Source organism: Lacerta agilis, chromosome 2, assembly GCF_009819535.1.
Source record: "Lacerta agilis isolate rLacAgi1 chromosome 2, rLacAgi1.pri, whole genome shotgun sequence".
Classification (NCBI taxonomy): domain Eukaryota; kingdom Metazoa; phylum Chordata; class Lepidosauria; order Squamata; family Lacertidae; genus Lacerta; species Lacerta agilis.
In genome coordinates this window covers 115,062,654-115,085,107 of record NC_046313.1, presented here as the reverse complement: position 1 = coordinate 115,085,107, position 22,454 = coordinate 115,062,654, and the positions used below count along the sequence as shown (strand labels likewise).

General features: G+C 46.2%; 2 protein-coding genes and 1 long non-coding RNA gene across 3 annotated transcripts in view; all 3 read right to left on the bottom strand.

Moving 5' to 3' along the window:
- The window catches only part of LOC117042753 (cholesterol 7-desaturase-like), a 28,710-nt gene extending 23,838 nt beyond the window's left edge, over positions 1-4,872 (bottom strand). The window contains 1 exon segment of the mRNA XM_033142388.1: positions 4,551-4,872. Within this exon segment, the coding sequence (XP_032998279.1) occupies positions 4,551-4,848 (298 nt within the window). The 5' untranslated portion in view covers positions 4,849-4,872.
- An 8,671-nt stretch (positions 4,873-13,543) lies between these two features.
- Positions 13,544-16,444, bottom strand: LOC117042857. Its single transcript, XR_004426086.1, has 2 exons — positions 16,409-16,444; positions 13,544-13,894 (listed from the first exon to the last, which is right to left on the bottom strand). It is a non-coding gene; the product is annotated as an uncharacterized LOC117042857 (long non-coding RNA).
- Positions 16,445-16,819: 375 nt separating this feature from the next.
- The window catches only part of LOC117042535 (DLA class I histocompatibility antigen, A9/A9 alpha chain-like), a 67,746-nt gene continuing 62,111 nt past the window's right edge, over positions 16,820-22,454 (bottom strand). Inside the window, exons 12-13 of the mRNA XM_033142077.1 lie at positions 18,639-18,926; positions 16,820-16,911 (exon numbers count right to left, since the gene is read on the bottom strand). Coding sequence (XP_032997968.1) covers positions 16,820-16,911; positions 18,639-18,926 — 380 coding nt within the window. The remainder of the gene's footprint in view (positions 16,912-18,638; positions 18,927-22,454) is intronic.

The window sequence follows — 22,454 nt, the reverse complement described above, 5'->3', positions numbered from 1 at the left end:
CAGCAATGCAGGAATTTGGCAATTAGCTGATGTACCTCGGTTTCTAACTATGCCTACTGCTGGCTGCAATATCAGGCCTACCTTACTGGGCCTGTTTTTTTTAACACTTACCAAGGTAGGATATGTGATCCGTAAACTGGTATGCAAATTACTTCTTCTAAGAGCTGGTGGTTCGCCAAAAAGAAGTTTAATTATTATTATTATTTTATTTATATGCTTCCCATCTGACTGGGTTGCCCTAGCCACTCTGGGCGGCACCCCATGAAAATATTTAAAACACAATAAAACACCAACCGTTAAAAACTTCCCTGTACAGGGCTGCCTTCAGATGTCTTTGGAAAGTCAAATAGTCGCTTTCTGAAGGCTTGCTCAGCTTTGCGGTAGGCACACAAACAAACACACACACACACACACCCTTTCGAGAACGGCCAAATGGAAATTGAGGCCATAAAGGCTTCTGACAACACTGCAACCCAGTTATTGCAAACAACTCATAGAATAGCTCGCCGCAAAAGGCAGACGGTTTCCTTTGTTCCTGGTTTGATTAAAGGGTGTATGTCGAATCGCCGGCAATCGTGGGTGAGCCGGCGAAAGAAGCTCTGGCAACGAGACGACTTGGCAAGCTTTGAGCTTCCCAAACATCTCCAAGGCCACCAAGTGGGATGCAGAAGACGCGGAGCTCTGTGTAGGCAAGTGGCATGGCGAGTTTCTGCAACAAGGAGCAACGAAGAGAACAGCGGGGAAAGAATCATAGAATCCTAGAGTTGGAAGAGACCACAAGGGCCATCCAGTCCAACCCCCTGCCAAGCAGGAAACACCACCAAAGCATTCCTGACAGATGGCTGTCAAGCCTCCGCTTAAAGACCTCCAAAGAAGGAGACTCCACCACAGTCCATGGTAGCAAATTCCACTGTCAAACAGCTCTTACTGTCAGGAAGTTCTTCCTAATGTTTAGGTGGAATCTTCTTTCTTGTAGTTTGAATCCATTGCCCCGTGTCCGCTTCTCTGGAGCAGCAGAAAACAACCTTTCACCCTCCTCCATATGACATCCTTTTATATATTTGAACATGGCTATCATATCACCCCTTAACCTTCTCTTCTCCAGGCTAAACATACCCAGCTCCCTAAGCCGTTCCTCATAAGGCATCGTTTCCAGGCCTTTGACCATTTTGGTTGCCCTCCTCTGGACACGTTCCAGCTTGTCAGTATCCTTCTTGAACTGTGGTGCCCAGAACTGGACACAGTATTCCAGGTGAGGTCTGACCAGAGCGGAATACAGTGGTACAATTACTTCCCTTGATCTAGATGCTATACTCCTATTGATGCCGGATGGGCCGCTCCAAGATAGGCAGAGAAAGGGGTTGGCATTGGGTGCCAGGAGACACCAAGGGGCACCCAGGTTCTGCCACCCTGTACGCCAGTGTTAGAAACTGAGATGTGAAAGCGAGGAGCGGGATGGCACCTTAAACCGAGGTTATGGGTGCATCAACGGAATTTCTAGACACAGTTTTTGTATAACAAGAACACAAAGCTGAAAATGAATGAACTGCAGCTAAAATATTGTGTTCATTTTTCACACGGTCTGGTCCTTCCCCTGTCCACATCCCCTAATCTTCTTAAGAGGGTCTCTTCTCCAGTCTTCAGAGAGTAGCTGGAAGTGGGGAGGCAGAAAAAGGTCCCCCTTTCCTTCCACTCCGCAGTTTTATCTGAAATCTTAGGCGCACTACTGCGCCCAGATCTCAGAAACTGCTCACGCTAATGAAATTCCCTGTCGCAAAATGCGCCTAGGACAATGGGAGTTTTGAACATTGCTGTACGCAAATTGAAAAAAAAATGTGGTAGTTTGGCGATGGGCAGTGCTAGAAATTCAGAACTATAAGCTGGCACCAAATGGCACCTTAAACCTAGGTTGCAGTTGCCACAACAGAGTACCTGGGCATCATTTTTTTCCTACCAATGAAATTTATGATTATGATCCAGTATTAGAAACTCAGATATATAAGCTTAAATAGCACCTTAAACCTAGGTTGCAATCGCCACAACAGATTTTTTTTTTGCAGTGAAATATATTATTATTAGTGTTATTATTCATTGCATTTCTACACTGCTTTATATTTTAAAGGAAAAAAAAATCTCCAAGCAGCTGACAACACATTTAAATGTCAAATAAAACAATCCGGAATGAAACAAATTTAAGCTTCGAGGAAAATATTTCAGGTCACATTGCTTTGCCTATATTTATTGACCTACTGAATGTATAGAGCTGCCCCGTAGCAGAAGGACTCTAGGAAGGCAGTGGGGTGTAGTGGTTAGAGTGTCGGATGAGGAGCTGGGAGATCAGGGTTCAAATTCCTCCACCCCGTCCTGAAGCAAACTGGGTGACCTTGGAGTCAGTCGCAGCCTCTTCACCTACCTCGCAGGGTCGTTGTAGGGATTAACTGAGGAGGGGGGGTGAACCATGTACTCTTTGGAGAAAAAGGTGGGGTCTAAATGCAGTGAATAATAAGCTCTTCTGCTGAGCTGCTTAAGAAAGCTGGAGGGCCCATCCAGATGGAGATGTCAGTCGCCAGCCTAGCATCCAAAGTTCTCCGTGTGGTTGCAATTGGACCTGCGCCAGTCACAAAACGTAATTGGCACCTGGGGAATTTCTAGTACTGGCGATGGGGTTCGGGCAGAGCTTAGCAGGGAACGGCAGGAGCAGTAACACCCCTCCCAGCAGCTGCCACCACCCTCCTGCCCTCCAAGTTCCCCCCTCTAACCTACATTCTGACTCTTTAAAACAAAAAAGGGCAGCTCTTTTGGGCTGGGAGGCAATGGATTCAAACTACAAGAAAGAAGATTCCACCTAAACATTAGGAAGAACTTCCTGACAGTGAGAGCTGTTCGGCAGTGGAATTTGCTGCCCAGGAGTGTGGTGGAGTCTCCTTCTTTGGAGGTCTTTAAGAGGAGGCTTGACAGCCATCTGTCAGGAATGCTTTGATGGTGTTTCCTGCTTGGCAGGGGGTTGGACTGGATGGCCCTTGTGGTCTCTTCCAACTCTAGGATTCTATGATAAGTTTCTAAAACAGTCTGAGACTGGATTTGAGTTTCCTGTGTAGACAGGGATTGTTCAGAACAGTTTCAGTTGCAGGAGGGTACCAAAACCTGCAGTACAGAAGACAAAAACTAAATGGGGGTATGCATTTTGTTGGCCTCTGAGTGCTGCCTGTCAGCATCCACCGATTTGCCTTTTCTGCCAAACACATCTGCAAAGTGCTGGCAGTGAGAAGGGTGGCGGAGGAGAAAGGGAAAGACATGGAACAGTAAAATTGGAAGGGACACCAAGGGTCATCTAGTCCAACCCTCTGCAATGCAGGAATAAACTCAGCTAAGGCACCCCTGACAGATGGCCATCTAACCTCTGCTTAAAAACCTTCAAGGAAGGAGAGCCCACAACCTCTCACTGCCGAACAGCTCTTACTATCAGAAAGCTCCTCCTGATGTTTAGTTGGAATCTTCTTCCTTGTAACTTGAAGCCATGGGTTCGAGTCCTACCCTCCGGAGCAGGAGGAAACAATCTTGCTCCATTCTTCCGTGTGACAGCCCTTGAGATATTTGAAGATGGCTATCTTATCTCCTCTCAGGTCTCCTCTTTTGCAGGTTAAACATACCCAGCTCCCACCTAAGGCTTGGTTTCCTGACCCTTGGTCATCTTGGTTGCCCACCTTTGCAGACGGAGCAGAATTTAAGATTTCCAGGATTCAAGTTGCCACATACAAACACACCAAAGTCACGCCTAGCAACCCCAGAGGGTCGTCTAGCCCAGTGTTTTTCAACCTTTTTTGGGCAAAGGCACACTTGTTTCATGAAAAAAATCACGAGGCACACCACCATTAGAAAATGTTTAAAAAAAAATAACTCTGTGCCTATATTGACTATATATAAAGTAATTCTCTTGAATTTTTCAATTTTTCCCACGGCACACCAGGCAACATCTCATGGCACACTAGTGTGCCACGGAATAGTGATTGAAAAACACTGGTCTAGCCCAGCCCCCTGCAATGCAGGAATAAAAAGCATTTTGCAAAATGTGCTTCCCGTAGTATATATTCTCACAGGTGTCTCAGAAGAAAGATTCTATTGACTGTGGTCTTTTCTGGGTGTAATTGGAGTGGGTTTATTTTATTTTATTTTATTCAACAGAGGTTGTCAGCGATTCTTGAGCTGAGATTCCTGCCTTGCAGGGGGGCTGGACTAGATGACCCCGGGCTCCCTTCGCTGTCAATCATTCCGGGATTTTATAGCCGGCAGCATTCCTGACTCGCGGTAGAGGACTCGTGGAAAAGAAAGGGAGAAAGATTTCCCCGCAGCTAGCAAGCCAACTTTCAGAGACAAAGCTACGACCGACCCTCGTGGGGACACCCTGGATTCCTTTCCATGGGGTGGAATCCCGAGGCAGGGCTTGCCAACAGCGCGCTATGCCGCGCGCTTGGCAACAGGATTCCGGTGCGCTCTCAGCACTTCCAAGCTGCCCGCCCCGCAATCTGCCCATGCTCCGGAACCCCACTTACCCAGAGCAGCCACGTTGCGCACCTCTCCGCGGGCCAGCTGCGCCGAATCCAGCAGGCGGAACCAGCCGTTGGGGTAGACGGGCGGCAGCTGCCCGAGCCGCCGGCTCCTGCGCGCTCGCCGGGCCGCCTCTGCGCGGCTGCACCCGGCTTCGCCCGCGTATCCCACCTCGTCCGGAGCGCGCAAAAGCCGCAGGGGGCGCAGCGCCAGCCACGAGAGCAGCAGCACCCCAAGCAGCACGATCCAAGCCCCGGGATCCGCGGAAGGCAGCGCCCCGAGAAGCCAGTCGCGCAGCGCCATCGCGCCCCACCTGCCGCGCCCGGCTGCGCGCCCGGACCTCTTATGGGCGCCCTCAGGAGGCGGCCCCACCCCAGCCAGCCCAGCCCAGCCCAACGAAGAGGGTTTGGCTGGGAATTTGACCCCCGGGTGCAGCCTCCAGGGGGCGCCACTGAGGCTCTGCCCGCCTTTGGAGTCCCCGGGAGAGATGGCATCTGGCTCTGCAAGTTTGCGAGAGAGAATCCTGGTATCGTCGACCTGGAAGGGTGGAAGGGACCCGAGGGTCATCTAGCCCAACCCCCGGCGATGCAGAGGAGGAGAGGAGGAGGGGCCGTATACAAATTTAAGCAAACAAATGTTCTAAGTGGAAATAGTGCCCTTCCTGGCTGTTATAGGATCAATGGCAAGGATGATGTGCCTTTCACCCTCTGATGCACACTAGTCAGCTTCCAGATCAGTCTCAAATCAGAGACGGTTTTAGGATTGAGTAACCAGGCTGCTGCCCTGCAAGGGCACCGAAACGATGCTGGGGAAGGAAAGGGAGGGGTTTACGCCAAATTTTAGCCTTGCACAGGGCATTGCTGAAATCTGAAGGCCTAAAGTCCACCAATGCTCAGATTCAATTCTGACAGCCTCTCTAGTTTTCAGCCACTCAGTTCCACAGGACAGGCTAAGTCGAGTCTCTAGACAGTAGGTAAAGGGACCCCTGACCAGACGACTCTGGGGTTGCGGCGCTCATCTCGCTTTACTGGCCGAGGGAGCCGGCGTACAGCTTCCTGGTCATGTGGCCAGCATGACTAAGCCGCTTCTGGCGAACCAGAGCAGCGCACGGAAACACCGTTTACCTTCCCGCCGGAGTGGTACCTATTTATCTACTTGCACTTTGAGGTGCTTTCGAACTGCTAGGTGGGCAGGAGCAGGGACCGAGAAGCGGGAGCTCACCCCGTCGAGGGGATTCGAACCGCCGACCTTCCGATTCGCAAACCCCAGGCTCTGTGGTTTAACCCACAGGGCCACCCTCCCAGTGGAGGGAGGGACAAATTAACAATAGATGCCATCAAAAATCACTGCAAATCACGCTCAATATCATCTCCCCCTTCTAAAGGGAAATAGCCTCTAGTTGTGTGTATTTGGCACATTTCTGATGAATACAAACATGTTCCTGAAAATCAGCTGAAAAGTAAAATTAGCCAAAACCCTGCAGAAAAGTAACTTCCCCTCAAATGCAAGTTACTGCTGAGATTCCTGCACTGAAAGGGGGTTGGACTAGATGACCCTCGGGGTCCCTTGCAACTCTTCAGTTATATGATTATATGAATCAGAATGGCTGAGGGAGAGCTAGGATCAACAAGCTTGATAAACAGGGCTAAAAGAGAGCAGGAGCCAAGTCTCCATACTTCACAGAGAAATGTGACCAGGCTCCTTCTGGTCTCATCTCACTCACCAATCTGAGATCAACAATCTGGGACATTGACTGGATCCAGGAAGCTTTTTATGTTGTTGTTTTTAATACTGTTTTTACTTATTTACATGGTACAGAAGATAAATTTTGGGGTGGAAAACAATTATTACAACAGTAAACTTGTCCTGATAAAATTGCAGACTTTTATCATGCCATGCGTTGAAGTTTCATTTCATTACTCTAAGACAGGCACGCCCAACAGGTAGCCAGTAGATCACTGGACGTCTTGTGGTAGATCACTGGTAGATCACTGGCTCCCCCCCAAAGAAGCTCAACAACTTTGGCTCCCTAAAAAAAACTCAACATTTTTGCCTTGTACCCCAAAAAAGCAGGGCTTTCCTCCTCCGTCAAACAAGCTCAACTTCTTTTACCTGAACCCCTAAAAATGGGCCTTCCTCCTTCCTAAAAGCTCAACAACTTTGACCTGAACCCCCCAAAAGGGGGTAGATCACTGCCAGTTTTTAACTCTGTGAATAGATCGCAGTTTCTTGGGAGCTGGCCACCCCTGCTCTAAGAGATCACGCCATATTTCCCCAAGAGTTCTGGGTGGATTCCTGCCACAGTCTGAACAATTTATGTATTCAATAAACATTTGCTGGACCATAAAGAAGGCTGATCGCCGAAGAATTGATGCTTTTGAATTATGGTGCTGGAGGAGACTCTTGAGAGTCCCATGGAAGAAGATCAAACCTATCCATTCTCAAGGAAATCAGCCCTGAGTGCTCACTAGGAGGACAGATCCTGAAGCTGAGGCTCCAGTACTTTGGCCACCTCATGAGAAGAGAAGACTCCCTGGAAAAGACCCTGATGTTGGGAAAGATGGAGGGCACAAGGAGAAGGGGACGACAGAGGATGAGATGGTTGGACAGTGTTCTCGAAGCGACTGGCATGAGTTTGGCCAAACTGCGAGAGGCAGTGAAGGATAGGCGTGCCTGGCGTGCTCTGGTCCATGGGGTCACGAAGAGTCGGACACGACTGAACGACTGAACATGAACATGAAACATTTGCCATTTGTCATAAAAGGAATATGAATTGTGCTGCTCTCGCCTGGCATGTTAGTTTCTCAGCCAATGCTATGGACCATACTCTGTTATACCAAAAATCTAGGTTCAGCCACCTGTTACCGGCATATGAGCAGCAGCCAATAGAAATGCCAAGAGGTCATCTTTAGGATAACCACAAGCAGACGGGAACCTAAGCCCAAGTAGCGCCAGTGCAGGGGACATTTCAATTGTTTTCTTGTATATCAAGCTTACAGGAGAAACTCGAAAAAATCAGAATATCATGGAAAGGTTCATTTCTTTCAGTAATTCAACTTAAAAGGTGAAACTAATATACGAGATAGACTCATGACATGTCAAGCCTTTGTTTGTTATAATTGTGATGATTATGGCATACAAGCTGATGAGAACCCCAAATTAACAATTTCAACTTTGGGGTTTCCATCAGCTGTACGCCATAATCATCACAATTATAACAAACAAATGCTTGACATATCTCACTTTGCATGTCATGAGTCTATCTCATATATTAAACTCCAGTAGCTAATGAAAACAATTGCTTACATAAATGGACTTTTCCACGGTATTCTAATTTTTCGAGTTTCACCTGTATTTATTTGAAGGCAGCATTCCAGAAGGGTTTGATGATGTAACACCAAACTCCATGACCAGAGGGAGGAGAAGGTGAAAGAAGATTGGAAGAAATTCAAAGAATATTTGAAACAACATGAAAAGCTAGATATTTGAAATTGAAATCAGTGGACATTATAGGCAATAGCATTAAAATGTTAGTTTAAAATAGGACATAAGAAGTTTAATTGTGATTTCGGCATTTTTTGTATTTCTGTTAAGAATAAGGTGATAGTTATAAGATGTTAGATAAGGATTAAGATTAGTTATAAAAGTAGAGTTAAAATAGTTACAAAGTTACTACAGTATATTTGAAATGAACGCAGAAGAGAGAATGTGAGGAAGTCCCCCGCAAGTAAGATTGTAAACAAGATTAAAGAAATTAAATAGGGGTGTTATTGTTTTATAAGTGTTTTATGTTTTGTATGTTTGCTTTTTTGTTGTTTTGTATTTTGTATTTTGTATGTATTTTTTCTCTTTTTTGTCTGTATTCTTTTTAAATACCAATAAATTCTTTATTAAAAAAAAAGATGATGTAACACCACCACATATGGAAATAGGTACCTTTGACTGCCCATCCCCTCCGACAATAGGGATTGACTTCCTTACATATTTGGGATAACCTCACCGGTGTATAATGCCACCAATGCAGAAGTTTTAATGAGGCTTCCCTTATTTTATTTTTTTTGCAGAAACTGATTTCAACATTCTCCCAGACCACAAAGCCATCCATTTTTCATTTGGTATTTGCACATCTATGTCCATTTCCTGCAACATTTTTGTGTACAATAGATTGCCATATTCTAGTGTTATTGGAGCTTCAAAAATCGAGGAAGCCCGGCCCTTAGACAGTGGAGAGAAGTTAACAAATATGTGCTCTACTGCTGTTTGTTTCCTGTTTACTGGAATGGAAATGTCTGGGTTTGACAGGAATCCTCACAGCTGGTTAAAGTGGTACCATGGTCATTTAAAGTTTGCTATGACGAGGGTGGCGCTGTGGTCTAAACCACAGAGCCTAGGGCTTGCCGATTGGAAGGTCGGCGGTTTGAATCCCCGTGATGGGGTGAGCTCCTGTTGCTCAGTCCCTGCTTCTGCCAACGTAGCAGTTCGAAAGCTCGTCACAGTGCAAGTAGATAAATAGGGACCGCTCCGGCGGGAAGGTAAACGGTGTTTCCGTGTGCTGCTCTGGTTCGCCAGAAGCGGCTTTGTCATGCTGGCCACATGACCCGGAAGCTGTACGCCGGCTCCCTCGGCCAGTAAAGAGAGATGATCGCTGCAACCCCAGTCGTTTGCAACTGGACCTAACGGTCAGGGGTCCCTTTACCTTTACCTTTACGGCAGCTATGAATTGTTCTTTCTGTAGGGGTTTGCATGTTGTTGTTGTTGTTGTTGTTGTTGTTCAGTCGTGTCCGACTCTTCGTGACCCCATGGACCAGGCACACCTATCCTTCACTGCCTCCCGCAGTTTGGCCAAACTCATGCTAGTCGCTCATGCTAGGGGTTTGCATAGAAACCTTTTAATCTAAAAAGGCCCACCTGTTCCCAACCATTCCAATCTAAGCATCGCCCTGCTTCTTTAAATGATGGGTGAAACCGAAGAGGGATAAAGGGAGATCTTGGGGGAGCCAGTTTTTCAAACTTTGCTTTCCACACATTTAGTGTGGTGCAGAGAAAAGGGTTTGCAATAGTATGGTTTTTAGTAAGTGAGGAGTAACAAGAGATATGTTCTATATAAAGGATCTGCAATTTCTGTATCTACCCATGGTTTTCCTTTTTGCCTGTGGATCAGTAATATCAAATGCTGCCAGTGTGGTGTAGTGGTTAAGAGTGGTAGACTCGCAATCTGGGGAACCGGGTTCGCGTCTCCGCTCCTCCACATGCAGCTGCTGGGTGACCTTGGGCTAGTCACACTTCTCTGAAGTCTCTCAGCCCCACTCACCTCAAAGAGTGTTTGTTGTGGGGGCGGAAGGGAAAGGAGAATGTGAGCCGCTTTGAGACTCCTTCGGGTAGTGATAAAGCGGGATATCAAATCCAAACTCTTCTTCCGTTGGAAGGCGTTGTAATGAGTTTGGAGATGTGGGATTCCAAGCCCGCCATTTTGGACACTTCCATATATAATTCTGGAGCCTAGTCGTGCTTTTTTTCCGCTTCATGAATAGACTTGTTTATTGAGCACTGACAAATTTTAAATTGTTTGGCTGTAATCATGATTGGCATAACTTGAAAGAGGAAACAAACATTTTGGCAGGATAGCCATCTTTACCGCAGCCATGCGTCCTGATCTTGATAAACGTAGGTCTTTCCAAGGTTCAAGATTCTGTCATACCTGTAGGAATACTGGTGTGAAGTTTGCTTTCTTTAGAGCCGATAGATTTTTAGCTCTCTCGTGTGGGTATCCCAGTGGCATGCTGAGAATTTTTTCCTAGGGGAATCAATCAAACCGCCTGCAAGGCAGGAATCTCCACTCAAGCATCCCTGGCAGATGCCTAAAAACTTTCAATGAAGGAGAGTCCACAACCTCCCAAGAAGTCCATTCCCCAGACAGCCGATTTGCCAGTTCCGTCGGGAGAACACACCCACATGTTGGAGGGATTCTGAATAACCTTCCCCAACATTGTGAGGATGGACCTACGCGTCTGATAGACATTTGTTATACCATCTTCATCATTATATTGAACATTATATGGCACTTTGTATTTTTGCACTTTGTACTAGCACTTTGATGATTTAAAGCATATATAGGTTTGCGTCTGATGAAATATTTATAAATGCCCTTTGCATTATATTGTCAGTTTAGTTTCATATTTATGCAATTCTTCCAGTGATATACACGGTTTTGTATTTTTTCTGATTTGCCAGTTCCTAGCAGTTTGCAAAAAGAGAAGTTTGGCTTTGCTTTGTTTTTTGAAAAAGACAGCCCCAGGTGGGCAGGTGGATCTCCCCCCCCCTTTTAAAAAAACATTTTTAACACCCCCTCCATTCTTCATCATCTCCCTTTCTATGATTGTGTTGTTGTTGCATGTTGCTGCTGATGCTTCAGGTTCTGACAGATTGGGGCTGTGGGCTTATTTTTATTATAACACCACACTTTGAAAACACACAGAGAGACAAACATAGAGGCTGAAGGAAAGGAGGAAGTGAGATATGAAGGTTGCAGGGATCCTGTATTCCACCCCCATCCCACAGGCACGTCAGGCTTTCTGAGTCCTCTTCCTTAAAAAAAAAATGAAGAAGGGGCTACAGTTCTGCTTCAAACAGCCACTTCCTGCTCAAATGTGTGTATTGCTCTGCAGAGCTGTGCAGTTTTGCAACCTTCATGGAGGTAATCAGAGAGAGAAAGAGAAAGAGAAAGAGAAAGAGAGAGAGAGAGAGAGAGAGAGAGAGACACGACATATGCACACACATACACAGAGCCTGGAGACACTGGCCAAGCAGGTAAATGGAAAGGTCCTGCCAAGGACAATAAGGGAACTAGGCTATTATTATTATTATTATTATTATTATTATTATTATTATTATTATTATTATTATTATTATTATTACATTTTATAAACAGCCCTATACCCAGAGGTCTCAGGCTAGTCCCACTAGTCCATGAACCACATGCCACTAGGGTATTCCAACTGTTTTAAAGTGATTTTAGGTGGTTTCAAATTAGCTGATTCTAAATTTAAATCTTTTAAATGGTATTGTTTTAACATTGTGATGTTTGCTGCCCTAAGCTCTTTTGGGAGGAAGAGTGGGACAAAAAGGCAAGACGAATTAATTTCAGTGGGAGAACTTCCTCCTGGGATTGTGGGCTTCTGGGGGAAATCCTGCCTTCGTCCCACCACATCCTGCCCCAGCTCAGATATCTACATATTTATTTTATTATAATCCCAACCCTCCTTTCTTTCGTCCTGGAACCAAAGGCAGCATCCAGGTCGTCCCCCATCCAGGCACTGACCAGACTTCAGACCCTCTTGGCTTCAGAAATATGGCGGCCTCATGTAACTTAATCCCACCCCTGCAAAACCACAGATTATGTCTCCTATCTCGCTTTGGATACTTGGTTCTTCAGCCACTTCGCACTGGAAGAACAAATATTGGAACCTCCCTGCCAGAGGCTACAAACTCTGAATATTCTCAGGAACTTCAAAATCTCTGGAACTCTTGTGGTAAGAAGGAAAGAACCACCAAAGAAGGGGGGGGGAAACACCTTTATTTATTTCAGTCAAACGGATATTACAAAAGGAGTAATAATAATTACATCCAGTGTCTTCAAAGCAAAGTGCAGCAAATCCGTTGGGTTAGGCAAGAAGAGTCCTGCGGCCCCTGCAGGTCTAAGAGAGTTATTGCATTCTTATTTCTAGGAAAAGAGTCTCCTTAAGGAATACCAGCCTATGAGAAGGGAAGGGAGATGGTGGGAATCATAGGGTGGGAAGCGCAGAGAGGCGAAGGATGTTCCTCAAGGGCCACAGGTGGAAAAGCAAGAATGGGCGAGATAAAAATTAGACAAATTGAAGGCAACAGAACCAGTTTACTCTGAAGAGTTCATGTGGCCTGACTCCCAGTGGGTCACCCTTCCTAGAAGGCTGTGGGGAGCAGGCACCAAGTCTCATGAACTGCAGCCAAAAAGATGGGGCTTCTTATTTCAGATCAAATTGCGGCCATGGAGCTCCTGACCTGCCTCTTCTCCTTGCTGCCTTCCTCCTTGGCTGTCTGCAGGATCAGTCCCTCTCATCCCCTGAAGGAGAGTTGCAACGCCCCATCTCCTTAGCCTGTCTTACCTCCTCTCTGTTCCCCGTTTTCTCTGTTTTCCCCTTCAACTGCTTCTTCCTCCCCCTCCAGCCTGTTACTCAACTCATGGGACCTGGAGCTGCATGAACCAGGCTGGAGAAGTGGAGCCTTGCAAGGTATCTGGTGAGAAAGAGGGTCTGGAGAAACCTGCGTCAGTAGCTACCACTGCCCATGGGAGGGTCTGAATGCCCGCTGGAGCTCCTCATTCTCTGGCTCTGCCTGAGGATGTTTGAAAAGACTCCAGCAGAAGTCACCTCTGGACCTCTCTGAATCTCGTCAGAGGTTCTGGGGATGGAGGGGGTGACCCAGGAGGACTGGTGGTGGACATCCCTCCCAGGAGCTTCATCTGCAGGGGGACTGGAGCACGGCTCTTGGTCAACACAGACAATACCAGTCCATATCCAGATGTCGTAACTGTAGATGATGCCCTCCTTGGCTTCTACGGGATCAATGGCCAATGTCTGTCCATCTTCGGAGACAGACTTGCAAGGTTCCAATTAGAATCAGATCCAATTCTGACAGCCTCTCTTGTTTCAGACTCTCAGTTCCTTCTCTCTTTCAGCTTCAACTCCTGAGCATCTAAGTATCCTTCCTCCCTGCCAACCATCCCTCCCTGCCAGTTTCTTCACTTCCTCACACAGAAGGTGGGTTGGAAAACACTCAGCCAGAGCAGTTAGACTGCTTTTATACATTCCATGACATAGCATCCGCTTAGCCAAAGGCTGGGCGGCCCAGGAGGCAGGTCGGCACTAACAATTTAGCCTATTTCACGCATAATACACCTAAAGCAGTTCTCTAATGTTGACTTTCCTTCAATTTGGATGGCAAGCGAGGGACACAAGATTGGGGAAGGGATTGTAGAGGGAAACACAGCAACAAAGAACCAAGAGAAACCCTCAAAATCACTGCTCAATCTCCTCATCCCCTTTTAAAGCTTTTAGTTGCGTGTATCTCACACATTTCTGATTAATACAAACACATTTCTGAAAATCACCTGCAAAGCACAAGTCCATCAGAAAAACATAATTATCCGCAAATTCAAGTTACAGCTGGAGTCAGAATGAATGGGTGAGAGCCAGGATTAAGGAACATCAGAAACATCTTTAAAGGGCAGCAGGAGCTGTGAGCCTCTGCAATTCACAGCCAAACTTGGGCAGGCTCCTTCTGGTCTCATCTCACACACTGGGCTGGTATGAAACTGCAGAAATAAAGAACAGGAGTGTTTCAAAGTTAAGCCACCATCATGGTGTGGGGTATCAGCATTACAGAGCTAGTAGGAACACAAAGGCCATCTAGTCCAGCCTCACAAGGAAAGGCACCATGCCTCATCATGTCAAATCAGACCCAAGATATGCTAGGACAGTGGTGGCGAACCTATGGCAAGTACACTTCCATGCCGGGGGTGGAGGAGAGGAGGGCTTGTGTGCAGCGTCCAAAGTCTGTGGCACCAGGGCCTGGCGAGTGAGGGGCCCAGCAGGCATTGACTTTTCATGCGCCAGGGCCTCCTGCCAGTCTGTTTTTCCTACTCGGGAGTAAGCTGTCTTGAGTTCAGCAGGGCTTAGCTCCCAGATCAGTAAGCATATGAAGACGGCAACCTAAGAAGGGGCTGCTGGGTTTACATGTTCGCTGAGCTTTCCTGCGAAGCCAACAGAAAAATTCATTCTGTGGAGGCTGAGATCAAACAGCAGCCAAAGAAATGGCTAATAATAATAATAATAATAATATATTAATTATTATTATTACCCCACCTGGCTGGATTTATTTATTTATTTATTTATTTATTTATTTTTATTTGTATGTGTGCACACAATCATATTATCTCATATGAAAAACTGGGAGAGGGTGGCTCTTAGTACAGCCCTCCATTGTATACTAGAGACCAAAATTTTGGAACCTTCTGGAAAAAAATGTATTTCCAAAGTTTGATGGCTCATAACACCACTTTGTTTTGGAGTAATGCCAGTGCTTTTTTTCTGTGGGGACACAGGGGTAAGCATACCCCTAAACGTCTTGTGAATTTAACGGGAGAAGAATTTCACTATTTTTCCTGATTTGAACTGTATTTATTTTCCACCGGTGGTGATTTTCTTGGGTCAAAATGAGAGGAGTACCCCTAAACATTTTTAAGAAGCAAAGCACTGAGTTATACCATAAAATTATATATCAATGGAAAGATAATTTAATGAAGAATGTAATGCAATAACTTTTATGAATGATTATTTATTGTATCTGAAGAAGTGTGCATGCGCACGAAAGCTTATACCCCCCCCAAAAAAATTGTTGGTCTCTAAGGTGCTACTGGACAAGTTTTTGGGATTTTTTTTATATTTCAACTGCATTAGACTGACATGTCTACCTACCTTTGAAACACACAGAAAAAAATGAGATATATAGGTTAAATAGCAGTGTTGGCACTTTGCGATAATTAAGTGGGTTTTGGGTTGCAGTTTGGGCACTCAGTCTCTAAAAGGTTCACCATCACTGTGCTAGGAGCACCACCAAAATGAGCCTGCAGACCAAATGCCTGCAGAGGGCAGCTCAAGAAAATGAGCCAAGCTGCACATTTTGGGGAAATACCGGAAGGACACAAATGAGTCCTAATGGAAGGAAAAATTCCTTCCAGAACCCAAAATGTGACTCTTTCTCATTCAGATCCTGGGTAGAACCCATCTGGCAGATGGCAAGGATCCTCCATGGAGCTCAGATGGACAGACAGAATGAGTCACAAGAGCAATTTTCAGCTCAATGGACACTCCAGATCAGGCATCCCCAACCTTCGGCCCTCCAGATGTTTTGGACTACAATTCCCATCATCCCTGACTGCTGGTCGTTAGCTAAGGATCATGGGAGTTATAGGCCAAAACATCTGGAGGGCCACAGGTTGCGGATGCCTGCTCCAGATTATGTCACTCTTGGAAACCCCAGGGTGGGTAACAGGAAAGAAGCAGCTTTTCAGAATTTGGGGGTGTTCCCCACAAAGTCTTCTGCAAGAGCCCCACTTTGCCCCCACCTGCATCCCCACTTACCTGTGGCGGAGCTGTCGGGCCCCTGGTCACTTGCTGCAAAAGGGAGGAAACACAGCAGTCAGGATCCCGAGGAGGGAGATCCCACCCCACAGCCCTTCTCCTCCCTCCTTCCAACCCCATCCCAAATCAGTCTCAATCTGGGGATGTTCAGGGACAGGCAGCCCAGAGGCAAGGGGGCTCAAGGACAGCACTGGAGGGAGAAGCAGGTGCTGGAGGGCAAAGAGATGGGCACAGCCTGGCATGGAGGCAGGGGGGACTAGAGCGGGGGTGGGTGAGATCTGGGCAGAAAGGGGGCAGAAAGGCAGAAGGTGGGGGGAGAGTAGTGCCGAATCTGGAGGGAAGGGTTCCTGACACCCTCAGACTTGAGCCAACCAAGCAAATCTTTAGCTTCAGGTTCTAGTAAATTAAACAACCAGAGATCCCTCTCTCCTCACACCCTCGGCTCTTCCTCCTGCTGCTGGCTGAAGCCCCTCCCTCAGCCGACAGTCTCTCTGCAGCCTTTTCCTGGCCATGAAGGACCCCTTGCTGCCCACAGACAGGCTGAGCAGACAGGCTTAAGCTTTCCATCAGGGTCTTGTGCTTAAGGACTAGGCCACCACCATGTGAATTTTTGTCTGTTTGTAACCTGTTACTGCTCCATAGTGGAGGGAAATATGTCAGACAGAGAGAGGGGAGGAGTCACTCACTTGAGGCTGCGTTGTAGGCTAAATCCTCCCTCCGTTTCCCTGTAGAGACAAAAGCAGAAGGTCAGAGCTGGAAGGGACCACCAGAGGCCACCTAGTCCCATTTCGACAATCTGGCTCTTAGATGCTGAAACTTTCCCTGCAGATGCTCCTCCTGTCTCTTCCAAACACCTCCTAGGAAGGTGAGTCCTGAAGGTGAGCTTTTCAAGGAACTCAAGTTACAAAGAAGTTGAAAAAAATGAGAAAATTAAATAAAAAAATCAACATAGGGAAACGAGGCAGTGGATAAATTCCAAGAGACTGGGAGGAAACGTTATCCAGTGCCTTCACTCATTCCTTTTCAGATTATTATTTCACTCCAAGAAGGCCCCTAATCCTCAAACTTGCCCAGTGAGGTGGGGGGGGGGGGAGAGTTTACTTACAGCGAATGAAGAAGATGATCAGAGAAACCAGAGCGATGGCAGTCAGGACACCCAAAGTGGCTCCCACAATGAGCCCCAGGCTGACTAAAAGGGGACAAGAGACATTTTTATTCAGACTGGCGGCAGCAGCTCCCCAAAGGCCTCAAGCAGGAGATTTGAGTGGAGGTGCTGAGCTATGAGCCCAGGAGGATCTTACGTGTGCAAAGCAGGCCCTCATTCTCTCTCCTAACAGGCCAAGGTCCTCTCTGTGGTGGCCCCGATACAGGGGAGTTCTTTTCCACCAGAGTCCAGCCTTAGAGGTCTTCAAAATAACCAATTTATTTAAGGAAGACAGTTGATAGGCACATCTGTTTCATCATACACTCCTCCTACTCAGGCGCTTCATCTGTCATGACCCTCCCCTCTGAGGACCCCCCCCAGAGCCCAGCATTACAGGCCTTCAGGGAAGGCACAGACCCTTAGAAAAAAGCATCTTGTATAGGGTTGCCATACGTCCACTTTTTCCTGGACACACCTTCCTGTTTCAGACTTAATGAGGCAAAATGACCAGGTTTTTTTTGTTTGGGTGGAATCTATGGAGTTGAAGTCCACAGTGCTGGTGAGTGAGCACGAGACAAGAGCCCTGGTCCCCTCTGCCCTGCCTGTGTGTCTGGCTCAAGGGCTGCTTCCATAATCCTTGTCACAGCCACATAGTTGATTCCCCTCAGGTTGCTTGTTATCACGCCACAAATAACGGGAAGTGAGTGTGGTGACCATTTTCTACACCTCTTTGGCACCAGTAAATAGTAAAGGAAGCCTTGGGTCATTGCTGTTGCATTGAAAACAACTGGAAGTGTGGGTGGCCTTGGGTCATTGTCGTTGCATTGAGAACAACTGGAAGTGTGGGTGGCAGCCATCTTAACACCCCTTCCGCGTCTGTAAACCCGGTCATGGTGCCGCAAATAACCAGAGGTGTGGCAAGCAGCCCCTTTCTTTAACCCTCTCGGGCGCCTGTAGCAATTTTAACGGAAGTGTTAGGGATAATTGTTTTTCCCTTTTCTCTTTAGCCAAACCGTTGAAGATCATAGTTACAATAAATACAGCAAATATAAAGGATAACTAATAAAGCAAATAAATACATAAATAAATAGATAACTGAATATTATTATTTTGTTGTTGAAAGTTAAGAATATTGCTACTAGAAATGTATCACAGCTTCTATAGCCTACATATAGTTGGGGTATTTGAAATGAGTCGTCATAGCGATCAGTAGTTAAAAGGAGAAGTCGGCAAATGTGTCCTCTTTTTTGCAATTCAAAATATGGCAACCCTAACACCAGAGCTTGTGAAATGCAAGGGGGTCCCAGGCAGGGCAGATAACCCAAAATGGCCCCCAAACAACCCTCATCTCCTCCCAAGGTGCCCACGAGTACATACAGAGCTGAAATAGGAAAGGGGGGGGGGTCTCTTTCCACAGATGGGTGCCAAAATAAAGTTTTACTCCACACACTGTGCTGACACATTTGATTTTGAAGAAGTAAAATATCTGCCCACGTTATGTGACATCACAACTACTTGGGCTTAAAGGCAAAAAAGTGACAGCCAGTTTTTATCTACGACATCCAATTTGAGTTCAAGGCCAGTGAGACACTTGCTGGAAAAGGCTGCATCTCTGTCGAAATCTCCAGATTCCAGTTACTGCCTTCAAAGACATACGCAGGATCTAACTTGGGGGTTCCCCATCTGAGCTGTGCTGTTGCTGAAGGGAGGAGTTGGGTGAAAATCCCCCTCCCAGAGCCCACCCCTTCCCCTCCCTGCTGTCTGTCTCTCACCTGGCTCCTTCTCCCAGGCCACGTCCAGAGGCTTCTCCAGGCTGTCATGCTCCACGCGGCACCGGAAGCGGTCCCTCTCCTCGGGGTCGATCTTGACACTGAGCAGGACATAGTAGGTCCCGTCCGAGTTGGGGGCGACCAGTCCTCGGGAGGTGCCCTCATACCAGACCTCCCCATCCTTCATCCAGTTGGCATCAATCTCCTTGGGGTAGAAGCCGTGGACCTGGCAAACGAGGGTCTCCAGGTTGTCATAGCCTGCCTTCCTGGTCACCTTCACCTCCGGAGCCTCTGCAAAAATTGAAGCACTGGAGTTAAAAGATAGACATCCACAATGGGAGCCTGGGTGACTCCTGTATTTTTTAAGAGCAGAAACCCAAGGGACAACCTCGTCCTGCTTCCCAGAGAGTCAGAATCTCCTCACATGTGCAGATAAATGGGATTCCTCAACCTCGCTTGGCATCTTCCCCAGTCGGTGTCTATCTGAAGAAGTGTGCATGCACACGAAAGCTCATACCAAGAACAAACTCAGTTGGTCTCTAAGGTGCTACTGGAAAGAATTTTTGATTTTGTTTTGACTATGGTGGAACTGTTTTTAGATGTTTTATCCTTTGTTTGCCAAAGCAGACTCCTTTGGGAGGGAGGACTGGGTACAAATTAAATTAATTTATCATCTTGCAAAGCTCTAACACTTTTCAAATATGACAACCTATGGTTCCAAGATTGTCCCATGGAGCTGCCTCTAGGCAGTGTTAGTATTTCACCCCCTCCCTTTGTGAGAATCGTGTGACTTGTGGTCTGAGAGAAGGGGGAGGGAACTGAGTCTTTGATCTCTTAATTAACTTCTCTGTGTCAGACAGAATGTGACCTTCACTGTGTGTGTTAGACAGGGTTCGTTCTGTAGATAAGATGTGTGGAAGAAAACTTAGCCACACAAGCTGTATAGTTATGTATATATTGTAGCTTGTAGAAAAATAAAGAAGAACTGTTTCAAGTTAACATAGCCAGCGCTTTATTCAACCTCTGAGGAAGTGAGGGTGCTCATGACAGACAGTCTTGAGTCCAGATCCAGATCCTGATTTATCCTGGCTTAAATCAACATATGGTAGCAGAGGCGGATGGTTTCGTTCCTCCTATGGTGGCAAGCGGCTGGTTGGCGTTCCTCCTGTGTTGCAGAGCGGCTGGTTTTCGTTCCTCTGCAGATGAAGGCTGCTGAATCCTGCTGCTGCTGTGTTTGGTGAGACAGTTCGGCTGCTTCATTTCGGAGCTGTTTTCAAGCTACAGAATTGATTTACAATGGTATGCTGTTTAGCTGCCAGAACAGATAGCAGAGACGCTTTTCCAGATTCTTGTTAATTGCGCTCAGTTTGGGGGAGTGAAGTTAAAGGGAGTTAAGGCTTATTTTGCTGCATGAAGAAGTGGTGTTTGCTACAGTTAAAAACGCAAGCATGTCTTCTGCACAGTTTGGCCAGATATCTCTCTCTTTTCCTCCTCTTACGCCAGAGACTTACCCTACCTGGCAAGTTAGAATGAAAGCGCTTTTACAAAGGGAAAGGCTTTTCCATACCATTGAGGATGATCCCCCACAGCAAGATGACGATGATTGGGATGCCTGGCATGAAGCTGATCAAAGAGCCAGAGGGACTATTGTTCTGGGCGTTTGTGATACCCTGTTGGTTAGTTTAGAAGATGCTGAAACGGCAAGAGCTGTTTGGGACAAACTTCGTAATTTGCATCTTAGGCAGGGAGCAGGGAGCAGTATTCTTTTTTTCAAGAAATTGTGTAGACTGGAGTTGCAGAAAGATGGCGATTTGCCCAGCCATCTGTCCCAATTACAACGTCTTAGACAAGACCTCATCCAAAGAGATGCTGTTTTCTCCATGCTAATGATTAATAGCCTGGATGAGTCATATGATGCTATTGCTTCTCAGTTATCAGCATTGCCTAATGATCGTTTAACACCGGATCATGTATCTGGCGTGCTCTTAAATGAGTTTGACCGCAGACAGACTGTTAAAGAAAGCTGGGGCAAAGCTGCTGAAAATGTTTCTAAGCCTTCAGCGGGAGAAAGTGAAACTACTGCAAAGGCACTGAAATCAGTACGTTGCCATGGCTGCGGAGAGCTAGGTCATTATCGGAGTAATTGCAAGAAAGCTTCAAAGAAGAAGGGCAACTTCAAAGGTGGTGGAGGACGACGCAGACCTCAAGGGCCAGCTGCACAAAAGGCTTTGATCTCTCGTTGTACTGATAAGGACGCATACTCTGTCTTTGTTGTCGATTCTGGGGCCACGCGCCATGTTTCTAATGATAAAAGCATTTTCATTAATTTGCAGAGACAAGAAGGCCGAATTCAACAGGCCGATGGGTCAGAGATAAAGTCTCCTGGCCAGGGAACGATTTCTCTGCAGAATCTTAATGCAACAGTTAAGAATGTTATGTATGCACCTCATTTGCAGGACAATTTGTTGAGTGTTTCTCAGCTTACTTCTCAAGGTCTCAAGCTGGTGTTCACAAAGTCCCGATGTGACATTATTAGAGACAACAAACTCATTCTTTATGCCAAATGTGTTAATGGTTTATATGTATTGCCTTTTGTTACAGGTGCAACAGCTGGTACAGCTAAGAAAACTAAACAGGCCCACTGCAACATATCAATTGATAAGAATGAGAAGTTGCATAACCATTGTATTCATGATTATCATCGCTTGTTTGGCCATCTTCATTTTCAGGCTTTAACAAAAATGCAAGATTTGGTTGATGGTATGAAGGTTAAGAAGTGTCCTTACCACATGAAATGTATCTCTTGTGCAGAGAACAAAATCAAACAGGCTTCCAAAGGTGTAGAATCAGGAAGGGAGGTTACAAAACCTTATGAAGTAATTCATGCTGATTTGGTGGGACCTCTAGCGCCCTCTAGAGGAAATTCACGGTATTTTCTAGTTCTGATTGATTCATTTTCCAGATATGTCTGGGTTTATGTGTTGCAAAAGAAATCAGAGGCTTTTCAGAGATTTCAGCAATTCTGTGCATGGCTTAAGAATGTGCACAATGAACATGTACGCTGTTTTTTTACTGACCGAGGTGGTGAGTTTTGTTCAGAAGAATTTGAAAGTTTCCTCTCTGAACAGGGAATTGAACACTTGACCGCCACACCCAGGTCACCATGGCAAAATGGCCTGTGTGAGAGAATGAACCAAACGTTGCAACAAGGGATAAGAACTCTGTTGCATGATTCAGGCCTCTCTAACCTTTTTTGGGGGGAAGCTCTGTCTTGCTTCACTTATGTCTATAACAGGAGATTTCACTCAAGTATTAAGAGTACTCCGTATGAGATGCTGTTTCAGAAGAAACCATTTGTAAAACATTTGAAAATTTTTGGTTCAGAAGTCTGGGTACACACTGTGAAAAATGACAAATTGAGTAAGTGTGGTCAACATGGTATCTTTCTAGGATATGAGAAAGGTTCTTATCGTGTTCTGATGACAGACACAAAAGCAATAAGGTTGACCAGGAGCATAGACTGCAATCCTAAATGGGACACAGTTGGTATTTTCCAATGTTACCCACTGTCTGATGGTGGAAATGTAAAACCAAAACCAGAAAAGAAAAAGGTTGAATCTGATGATGCTGATTCTAGTGATGGTGGAGAGTCTGATCCAGATACAGACCTTCACAGTGCCCAAGCCTCAGTTAAAGATGAGCCAGAGGCTGGTGCAGATGAGCAACCTTTGTTCACAATAGATCCTCATTCCCCTAAAGAGGAAGTGGATCCAGATGATCAGGAGACTGTAAGAAGGTCCGAAAGAACCACCAAGGGAA